At 43.8% G+C, this 11,663-nt stretch overlaps 1 protein-coding gene across 1 annotated transcript in view; it reads left to right on the plus strand.

Moving 5' to 3' along the window:
- Positions 1-11,436, plus strand: part of MTHFS (methenyltetrahydrofolate synthetase) — a 40,946-nt gene extending 29,510 nt beyond the window's left edge. Inside the window, exon 3 of the mRNA XM_061595023.1 lies at positions 11,116-11,436. Within this exon, the coding sequence (XP_061451007.1) occupies positions 11,116-11,345 (230 nt within the window). The 3' untranslated portion in view covers positions 11,346-11,436. The remainder of the gene's footprint in view (positions 1-11,115) is intronic.
- The last annotated feature ends 227 nt before the right edge of the window (positions 11,437-11,663 follow it).

An 11,663-nucleotide genomic window follows, 5' to 3' on the forward strand; every position in this document is an offset into this window, starting at 1 on the left:
GGAGCTGTGAGGAAGCCCTGGCAGTAATTACACATACACCACCCATCCAACTGCATTGATACCAATGTACAAATAAATTGCATCTCCCAGTCAGAAGCCTGAAATAATTAAGTGAGGGGAAGCAATTTACTCCAGACTGAAGACATTAAACAAAAAGGTTGAGGTGGGGGGTGAAGGGAAGGGAAGAGATGGGGAGAGAGCTAGTCTTCGCTTTTTATTTTTTATTGCAAATATAAAGAAACAACATCAGATCACATTAACAATAAGAATAATCCATCAATCCTAATTTAAACATGTAAATTAATATAAGCAGTCCATAAGTCAAAATATATATCCAATACGAGATTGATGATTATAAGATAGTAGCAGCCTCGTAGCCAGCGTTGCTCAGGAATTCTAAGAAACCAAAAAATCAGTGCAGTTTTGAAAGGTTCAGTCCACCATCTCAATTCAAAATGGCATCCAATTGTTTATAACCAAAAATAGATGAAAAATAGCTCCTTAATCTCAGGAACTGTCATGCAAACTTTGATAATGAAATGCATGGCGAACAAATGAACAACTTTCCAAAGTATATAGTAAATATGTTCAAATGTAGAAAGGGCTGTAAGATCTTCAGGCCATTAAGTGATGGATGGTGGATGTTTATCCTTCCAACCTTGAAACCATAAGGGCTTGCAAGATCCACGTTTCTTATCTGTTAGCCCCCACAGCACAGGAATATAATTTAAAAATTGTGAACATCTGCAAATATCAAAGATTTTTCCAAAACAAAATTATTATGGACAACTATTTCTGATCAAAACGACAACACCACAGGACATGCCCATATCACATGTATCAGCATTACATTGCCAGCACCTGTCTGGACCCTACCTTCCTGTCCGTCTTCTCCCACGGGTGGTGCATGCCCTGGTCTCCTCTCGCTTAGACTACTGTAATGTGCTCTACGTTGGGTTACCCTTGAAAACGGTCCGGAAGTTACAGCTGGTACAGAACGCGGCGGCACGTCTGATTAAGTACAGCCGTCGCCGTGATCACATCACTCCGGTGTTAGAAGATCTACACTGGTTACCAGTTGTTTACCGGGCCCAATTCAAGGTGTTGGTATTAACCTTTAAAGCCCTAAACAGCCTCGGCCCAGTTTATCTGAAGGAGCGCCTCCAGCATCAACAAATATGCCGCCTGACGAGATCAGCCACTCAAGACCTTCTCTCGGTCCCACCAGTGAAAACAGCCAGGCTGGTGCGGACCAGAGAGAGGGCATTTTCAATTGTGGCCCCCACCGTCTGGAACTCTCTCCCTTATGATCTTCGCCATGCCCCCTCCCTGCCAAGTTTTCGCCAAGCCTTGAAAACCTGGCTATTCAGGCAGGCCTACAAGATCCCTGGGGTAGCCTAATTTCATCGGCTATAGCTGTAGGTGGTTTTAGTTTAATTTTATATCAAAGTTCTTGGGTTATATGTGTATTTTATATGTTGTATTTTACTTGATTTTGTACGCCGCCTAGAGTGGCCGCTGACACGGCCAGATAGGCGGCCTAGAAATAAAATTTATTATTATTATTTAAGAGAACACACACATATAGTGAAGAGTTTTGTGGCACCTTAAAGCCTAACGAGTTTTATGGTGGCATAAGCATTTGTGAACTAAGGCTCACTTTATCAGATGTATGAAGTGTTATCAGCTAGACAGAAGATATATTTAATTAATTGAAAAGATTTATATACCACTTAATCAACAAAATCCTATAGCCAGTTTACATAAAACAACATAAAATATTTACAAGGAAAATAAAACTTTTAGAAAAGTAGATTATGAAATGTATCAAAATATAATTAAAACCATCTGTTTGTGAACAAATATAAATAATAAAATTGCATGTCTGGGTAAGCTTGCCTAAACAAAGAAGTTTTCAGCAGACACAGAAAGAAGCACAGGGAAGGTGCAGAGCTTGGAAAAGTTACTTTTTTGAACTACAACTCCCATCAGCCCAATCCAGTGGCCATGCTGGCTGGGGCTGATGGGAGTTGTAGTTCAAAAAAGTAACTTTTCCAAGCTCTGCGTGCCTTTATATTGATGAGCATGGAGTTCCAGAGAGTAGATGTTGCCACGTCAAAGGATCGATTCCTTGCGAGTGAAAAAGTGCCCGTTCCTCAGATCAAAGCAGCCGAGAGAGCATATATGGGGTAATGCAACCCTTCAAGTGAACTTGTCCCAAATTGTTGACAGGTTTATACATTAACAGTCAGAGCTTGGAAAAGTTACTTTTTTGAACTACAACTCCCATCAGCTCCAGTCAGCATGGCCACTGGATTGGACTGATGGGAGTTGTAGTTCAAAAAAAGTAACTTTTCCAAGCTCTGCTAACAGTAACACCTTGAATTTGGCCGAGCAACAAATCGGCAGCCAGTGCAGATCTCTCAGCAGAGGTGTAATATGCTGGGAATGTCACTGCTGTCAGCAGTCGTACTACAGCACTCTGCACTAACTGCGGTTTGCGAACCAAGCTCAAGGGAAGCCCCACGCAAAGTGCATTGCAGTTATGCAGTCTTGAAATTAGCAGCATGAGAGACTGCATGAGAGAGAGAGAAATATGAACAGTGAGGCTATGATGGTTCTGTGCAAAGTCAGATGTATACAAGATAAGCACAGTGACAATTTACAACAGCAGACCCCCATTGCCAGTCGAACCTTAAATGAATACAATCAAACTTGCTGTTAAATTCTTGTGCAGAAAATCCCCTTGCTGGAAAGAATATTAGTCCCTTAAGTTGGCACTGTTTCAAAACCTTGGGCTGTTGGGGTCTTACTGGTGTGCAGCCAATGATTTGGGAATGATAATATCTATTTTAATTGTTCAGGCCAGTAATTATCCCTGTCATGCAGGACCCACTCTTCTGTGAGCAGCTCTGGCACATGGCTAGAGTAATGCTCAGTGATTAGAACCAATGGGTAGAAAATTGCAGAGAAGCAGATTTAGGAGAAACGTCCTGATGGTAAGACAGTGGGACAGACTGTCCCTGGAAGTGGTGGGCTCCCCTTCACTGGAAGTACTTAAGCAGAGGCTGGGCGACCATCCATCAGGGATGCTGTAATTGCATACTGTATTGCAGATTCTATATTGAACAAGGGGTTGGCCTAGATGACCTCTCAGGTACCTTCCAACTCGCATGATTTTATATGCACTGTGTGTTTGTGAAAGAATCCTGGTAGGATGCTGCAGTATTACTGTCCTGGGCTCCTTCTGGGAGGAAAGGCAGATGATGATGATGATGATAAATTGTATATATATAGAAAAATGTAAGCCCTCATGCTGTCATGACCAAACAGAATGCTGAACAATAGGCCAGGCCTGAGGGTGAGCAGGTTTGGCACCCCACAGGGGGAGGGAAAGTGGGAGCTTCAATGAAGGGGGAGCTTTGGTGATGCAGGTGGGTGAAGGGGGGAGTTGTGGTGACCAGTATGGGGGCAGGGAGGAAAGAGGAGCTTCAGCGAACCACATGGGGAAGGGGGAGCTTCAGCGACCTGCATGAGGGCAGGAGAGAAGGGGGGGAGCTTCAGTGGCCTGTGCAGGCATGGGGTTGGCAAGCGAAGCGAGCAGGGACAGAGCCCCTAGTAGTTGTTGTAGTAATAGTAGTAGTAATAGTAATGTTCAGTCATTTAACTATTTTACCCAGCCATGTGGGAGCCACTCACAGAAAAGGTCCCTGTTTAAACATCTCTTCTGTCTTCTTGAGATCTCAGAATGTCTGGCCTGCACACTTTTTCAATCAAATATTTGCAGCCATAAAGGCCAGAATCTTGGCCTTTTAAAAATTAAAGCTAAGATTCTTAGGAGGTAGCAAAATGGGGTTGTATCCAAGCTTAGATAAGCTATTGAAATTAATGGACATCAGTAACTTAATTTCAGTGATTCCACTCTGAGTAGGTCTAATATTTTTTTAAGTAACATTTTTGAAGGTGTTTTGTTTTAATGTGTTTTAAAGTTTGTTTTTATGATGTTTTAATGTTTTTAGTGCTTTTGTGTGCCGCCCTGGGCTCCTGCTGGGAGGAAGGGCAGGATATAAATCAAATAATAAATAAATAAAATAAAATAAATAATATGGTATATGACCCATGGTCTACACCAGGAGTGGCCACTCCGTAGCTCTCCAGATGCTGCTGAACTACAGCTCCCATCAGTCTCAGCCAACACAGCTCATGGTCAGGGATGATGGGAGATGTAGTCCAGCAACATCTGGAGAGCCACGGAGTGTCCACCCCTGGTCTACACACAGGAAGGAAGCAGATCTCAGTGACAGAGCACATGCCAGCATCTCAGGGTATGTCTGAAGGCATGTGAGATTGACCACCTTACTGAAGTTAAGCAGGTCTGGGTCTGGTCAGTGCCTGGATAGTTTCTATGATAAAAGATGGGATATAAATGTAAGCAAATAAATAAATGTCCTGCTAAAAAGGATCTTAGGCACCAGATGATGAGAAACAGAATTCTGCCTCAGATGTTGGAGAGCAGCTGCCTATCTGAGTAGACAATATTAGGCTAGACAGGCAAATAGCTTCCTATATCCCTATACAGCTGGTACAATAGTGGTGTACACATAGACATCAGGAGTGTTAGAAACAGGCTGTCTTTCTTTTTGTAATAAAGTAAAATGCTTTTGCTACTACATCATCCCCTAAGGAATAAAGTTCCTGGAGTTTCTCTCCTCTGTAAAAACTAACAAGTAAGATGATGAGGCTCGTTCCAAAGGGCTGCACAACTGCCGCAGGCTCATTTGTTTCAAATGTCCCCTTGGCGATTCCTACTCCATATCGGAACAAAAATAGCAGATCTGCACATTGGTTGCCTTTAAGCTTGGCAGCAGTTCAGGGATGGCAGCCGGTTCCCTTGTTCTCCCTGGCAGAGGCATGAATCAACGTCTGAAAGCAAGATGGCCAGCAAAACCTCAATTTCTGAGCACGGGGTATAGTGTAAATATGCCATTCAAGCTGAGAATCCAACCTAACATCTTCACATTTTTTCTTGGGGGGGGGGCTATTACTTCCTCTTTTGCACACAATTTTTTTCCTGAAATGCTATTTTGCACCAAAGAAGCACCAACTGTGTTTGAGGGACACACACACAACAGCAAATGGTGTTGTTGCAAAGATGGACATTACAGTAATACAAGTGGGCAGGGCTGGTGCCAGAGGGACCTGATTGGGCCCTGGCCAAGGACCCCTGAAGCCCAGAGGGGCCCCTGAAGGGTCCCTCCTTAGGGTGGGTGGGTGGCATTCCCATTCCAAGATCTGCGGCAGCATTGGGTCCTGCAACCCAACCCTATTGTGGAGAGGGAGCTCCCAGGCACCCCCCCAATACAGACAGTGCAGGCTTCTGTAAGCCCGCACGCATGCCCCACCTACCTCTCCCATCAGTGTGAATGCCATGTACACATGCCTGCCATCACCCAAGATGGCGGCAGGGACTTCTTTAAGGGTCTGATTCTCCTGCCGCCATCTTGGTTGATGGCAAGCATGCGCCCTATGCACACACGTCATTCACACAACACGAGAGGTAGGTGGGACATGCAGGTGGGCTTATTAACCCTGCACCATCTGTATTGGGGGGGAGCAGGTGTTGGGCTACAGTGCCATGGGCCTGGCCTGGCGCAGGCTGGTGCCCACGGGCCCAGTCATACCTGGTGCCAGCCCTGCAAGTGGGACTTCCAATAAAATATTGCAGCATGGCGTGCCCTGTCCCATGTTCCTAGCCATGAGGCAGGGATAGCCAATGTGGTGCCCTCTTGTTAAACTCCAGCTCCCAGTTGGAGTACATCATCATCTGAAAGGTACCACAGTAGTTTCCCCTGCAGTAAGCCCTCCTCTGGATTATCCCCTTCCCCCTTCCCAAATGGTTGTCTTCTTTACCTCAAAGTCCTTAGTGGGTTTGGTTTTTTGGGGGGGGGTCCCCCTTTAGGTTTTTACTGATATATATATGCACACACACTTCCACATACACACTGTTGTGTAAGGGTGGTGCCATATTGGTTGTATAAGCAATCACGCTGACCTCTGCACACTGGAGACAGAGGGAGAGACAGCAACTTGGCAGTGAGGAAGTTGTGTTTCCCACCCACCCCCCATATACATCTATCCGAGTTTGAGACATCTGCAGCCCTGCTCATTGTTGCACCACGGTCAGATGTTTGACAGGTGGATACAAGAAACAGGGCCGTTTCAGTAGTGAGCCCTAGATGCAAGAGACGGCCCTTTAAGAAGTATACAGACAAACTGGAACAGGTTCAGAGGAGGGCAACAAGGATGACCCGGGGACTGGAAACAAAGGGGAGGAGAGACTGAAAGAACATGTTTGGTCTTGAGAAGATGGAGGGGAGAGAGATTATAGCACTCTTCAAGTACTTGAAAGGTTGTTGCACAGAGGAGGGCAAGGATCTCTTCTTGATCTTCCCAGAGTGCAGGATGTGGAATAATGGGCTCAAGTTACAGGAAGCCAGATTTCAACTGAACATCAGGAACAACTTCCTAACTGTTAAAGCGGTACGAAAATGGAACCAGTTACTTAGGGAGGTGTGGGCTGTCCAACACTGGAGGCATCCAAGAGGCAGCTGGATGGCCACCTGTTGGATATGCTTTAAGATGGATTCCTGCATTGAGCAGGGGATTGGACTCAATGGCCTTATAGGTCCCTTCCAAGTCTGCTATTCAGTGAGACAGGGCCTTTTCCACAGTGAGACCTAGACTACGAATGTCCTCTTGGGAGAGATTTGCCAAGCTCCATCATTGGCTGCTTTTTCATAGGATGGTTTGGTTTTATTTTACAGTTTTTTTTATTCTGTCATTCAATGCTACAAATTCCAGGATGCCTAACAATGGCAGAATGAAAAACAGCAGATCCATTTCCAGCGTTAAATAACCTAGTATCACTGAGATTAAATGACAAGACTTGTAAAAAAAATTAAAAGGTCTTGGCTTAGAATGGAAGGAATAGAAATATGGGTGTTAAGTGAGCCTCCCCAGTGACAACATTTGAAACTTGGGAGTCCTTTCCCAGCCATCAGCCACCTTACCTCAAAAGACAGGAGCAGATAGAGGAAGGCATTCAATTATGACTTCTGTGCAGAGATCACCAGCACTGCATCCATGTGTGCACATGTGCCTACTGACGCCTTCCCTGGCACGCATGGGATCCCTTCTTCTTTCTTCCTCCCTCCACTTAAATTACTCTTGAAAGACGCATTCTTTTGTGGTGGTATGTGTGTGTGGATGGGCTGCTTCCTCCAGTTTTCAAACGTATCTAAGGTGCCACAAATGTTGATGACCCCTGGTTTAGTGAATGGATAGATTTGTGAAGGAATAGGCTGGTCGTAGCCAATATGATGCCCTCCAGACATTTTGGTCCACACTTCCCAGCATCCCTGGCCGTTAGCCAAGCTAGCTAGGCCTGATGGGAGTTGTAGTCCAAAACATCTGGAGGGTACCATGTTGACTCTGCCTGGAGTAGGTGATCCCTCAGGTCCCAAACTGAATATGGCTTTAAAAGTAAGTGCCGGTGCTTTGGACTTCTCACTTGGAAAGAGAGAGGAAACCAGTGAAGTAGTTTAAGCACCAGCAAGATGCATTTCTATTTACCATCCCCAGTTAGCAGCCTAGTAGCTGTGTTTTGAACTAACTGCAGTTTCTGAGCAGCCTTCAAAGGAAGCCCCATCTACAAGATACAGCCATAATCTGGAGGTTACTAGAGCATGGATAACCATGGCCAAGGTGTAGGTTGGATGTGGGGAACCTTTGGCCCCCCAGATGCTGCTGAACTACAGCTCCCATCATCCCTGGCCATTGGCCATGCTTGCTGGGGCTGATGAGAGTTGTAGTTCATCAACATCTGGAGGGCCAACGGCTCCCCACACCTAGCGCATATTCAGAAGGGGCTGCAGCTGGCACACTAACCTGGGCTCTGTGTCACTGACATCACCTGATGATGCCTATAGTATTAGAGTGGGATCTACTAAATCCGGGGGGGGGGAAGCATGCAACCCCATCAAGAACAGGGTGAACACAACCTTCCCAAGCTGACAAGCCCCCCTTCCTTCTCTCTTGTCAGGATTGCGCTTGAGTGCCACTCCAGACACACCTTTTAACTTGCATTCATAATGATTTGCGATCATGATGGCATTGGGACAGTTATACACAATCCTACTTTCAAATACTATTTGCCCCTGCAAAAGTTTCAGGGTGGGCATACTGCTTCGTTTCCAATAGGTGCATATCCCATAGCTTCCTGCTGAGATCCTGTAACTTTTTATGCCACAAATGTTTCGGGGGGTTGTCCCAGTTTTGTTGTGCTTTAGCGCAAGAGTTGTCCCCCTGCATGGCAATAATGTACCATTTTGGAACCATCACAGAATAAAGCGGAATGGTGTGTGGACGGTCCATTCACTATAAATCCACCATTGAAATGTACTGCCTTAAAGTCGATTCCGACTTATGGCGACCGTATGAATAGGGGTTTTCATGGTAAGCGGTATTCAGAGGAGGTTTACCACTGCCTCCCTCTGAGGCTGAGAGGCAGTGACTGGCCCAAGGTCACAGCTTCATGGCTGTGTGGGGATTCGAACCCTGGTCTCCCAGGTCGTAGTCCAACACCTTAACCACTACACCACACTGGCTCTCTAATGCACTATTATTGCCTCAATGACCTGCTGCAGAATACCCCTGCGAAAACCACCAGTCTGGAAGGGGCCTCAGTTTTATATTATCATTATTAATTGTATTTCTTACCCAGGTCAGGTTACAGCATATAAAGCAGAGTAAAAATGATATCTCTCTCCATAATCCCCAAATCATAATCCATACAACACATTACAGCAGTGAAGGCTGGTCCATTAGGGCGGATGGAACACTGCCCACCAACCGCAGTCTGCCTTCAACCAACTCCTGCCTGCCTGCCTGCCTGCCTACCTTCTTGCAGTTGATTCCAGGGTGGCTCTGCCTGCCATTTGCTCTGGCTTTGCCTGTCATTGGCTCTGGCTCCACCTACCATTGCTCTCCCTGCGTTCCACCCTACCAGTTCCAACAGGCACCAGCCACCCCTGCATTATGGGAAGATGCCAAAATCAGTTCAACTTTCAAAGGCCACAGTAGATTTGAGGGAATGGTCCCTTATCCAGTATGTTTTCATCCTGTCTGCTTGTGATGACATTGAGAGACATATGCTGGGATCTAGAGGTCTCCCAGCCAGGGGCCCAATCTATAATTAATCTTGTTCTCCTTTTATCCCTCTTGCTACAGTCCAATTTAGCCAGCCTATAGTTAAAATGCTATAGTGTTGTACAGTTACCCGAGGTTTTCTTCTGTAAAGAGAGAGAGAGAGAGAGAGAGAGAGAGAGAGAGAGAGAGGACAGAATCTTGATTATTATTAAATGCACAAACTGAGTTTTCATCTTATTGATTGCATAATAGATCAACTACAAAAATAATTATACCTGTGAAAAGCTTGAGAGGAGGGGGAAAGGGACCCGCTGTCAAGCAATCCTAGTTCATAATTTAAAAAAGAAAGGGATGTGAACCTGCTTGGAGGAATTAAAATCAAACAGTAAAAGCAGAAACAATCATAAAAGTACCCTGGCTGCCAGACACAAAAAATCAAGAAAGAAAAAAAGATAGTTAAACCAATGTAACAGGAACGTGGAAAACATCCTTAAGAGATTTTTTAGGTGTTTCTACAACGACATTGTTTATCAATCACTCATTACCTTTATGTGATTGAAATGTTAATTATGGTGCATGTATCTAGGACTGCCAATTAATTAAAGAAATCTTCATCAGTTGTATGAGTTTCACCTGTTGATTTATTAATAAATTAAAATTGCACGATTAAAAACGAGTTGTTTTTTTTTAAAAAACATACTCTGTTATTTTTAGATGATGCGTGCACAGCTGGCATCATAGGAACATGGTCTTATACCATGTCTGACCACTGGTCCATCTAGATAACACACTGATTGAGATGAACTTGGATCAGTTAATCTGAATTAATTAAAAAATCTCTGAATTACACCTGAAAGTAATGCCTATCAGTTCCTCTTGCAGTGGAACTTAGGGCAATTTTTAATTCAGTTCAATTCAATTCACCCACATGATCTTCATAATTCATCCACATGGACTTCATAATTCATCCACAAATTATGAATTGAACTGGAATGGAGTTACTGTAGTTCCTTTTTGGAGAGAGTGAACTGGAACTAATTCCATTTTATAATGAACTTTCCAAGCTCTGAGCTAACATAAAGATGGAGCAATGGTCTAGCTCTGTATTAGGCAGCTGCCGTGCTTTTATGTCATTCTCTGAATTTTGTGCTGCAGTTTAGTTTAAAAAGTCATATTTTATGGGAAAATAAAATATGTGGGTGTTATAAGCAGAAAATGCATTGGAAACCATTCAAAAATTTATATTGTAGGAAAAGAATCTGTACAAAGTGCCTAGAATTTAAATGCAAATTTTAAACACTCTTTTTTTTAAAAATCACAAAAATTGTGTGGAAGGGACTTATGATTGAGGATATACAAAACTGACACATAGGACACAAATATCCACCAGAATGGAAAGGTCTGATGTACAGCTGCAAAGGTTTAAAAAATGCCCAAGCAAGAATTATATACCACTCAGCCTCCTCCTCCAATATAATAGAGGAAAAGTGAATACCTTTAACTTTCCCACAGAAAGCCCCTAAACCTATTTAGCTGCAATTTGGCAGGCTTAATTCACTCTGGAAGGGGCTCTGTATCTCTAAGTTTAACCCACTTTGGTCAAAAGGGGGAAAGGTTATAGCCATTTTTAGATTCTCCATTTCAGTGAATAGGAAAACACAGATCTTTTTATTCAGGGCAGCTCAGGAGCTGAATTACAAACTGAAGCAGGAAATGCACAGAGTATCTTAGAAACATATTGGATTTTTTTTTTTAAAAAAATGCACAGATACAAAAAGAATCTTTGGGCCTGGGGAACCCAAGATTATATATGCCAATGTTCTTGGATAAATAGAAAAAAATTTTGGGTTTATGAAGTCAGTAATGTTTTACCTGAAATATATTTACCGTACATTTTCTCTTCAACAGAGGGTCTTGATCTCATCCTTATGCCAGGACTTGGTTTTGACAAAACTGGCAACAGACTGGGAAGAGGAAAGGGGTACTATGATGCATACCTTGAAAGGTGCAGACAGCATCCCAGAGGAAAACCTTACACAATTGCCTTGGCTTTCAAAGAACAAGTATGCGGCGTGGTCCCTGTGTCTGAAAATGATGTGAAGGTTGATGAAATCCTATTTGAAGACAATGAACAGTGACTTTGATAAACAACTGACCAGGAACCTTTTTTTTTTATGTGTGTGAATTCTTAAACAATTATAAACAAAGTTCACATATGCACATTTACTATTTATTGTATGGTTGCATTATTAAGTGCTGGGTTAACATGTGTGAATGGCATGCTGGATATAACATTACCTCATAAACATAAGAGGAGCCCAGCTGGACCAAGACAAAGGCTCATCTGGTCCTGCATCCACCAACCAGATGCCTGTGGGAAACCCGCAAGCAGGACTTGAGCACAACACCTCTCTCTCGATTCAAAGTCAGTGGAGTTGGTTCTAAGAAATGTGCAG

This window comes from Rhineura floridana, chromosome 14 (assembly GCF_030035675.1).
Source record: "Rhineura floridana isolate rRhiFlo1 chromosome 14, rRhiFlo1.hap2, whole genome shotgun sequence".
In the NCBI taxonomy this organism is placed as follows: domain Eukaryota; kingdom Metazoa; phylum Chordata; class Lepidosauria; order Squamata; family Rhineuridae; genus Rhineura; species Rhineura floridana.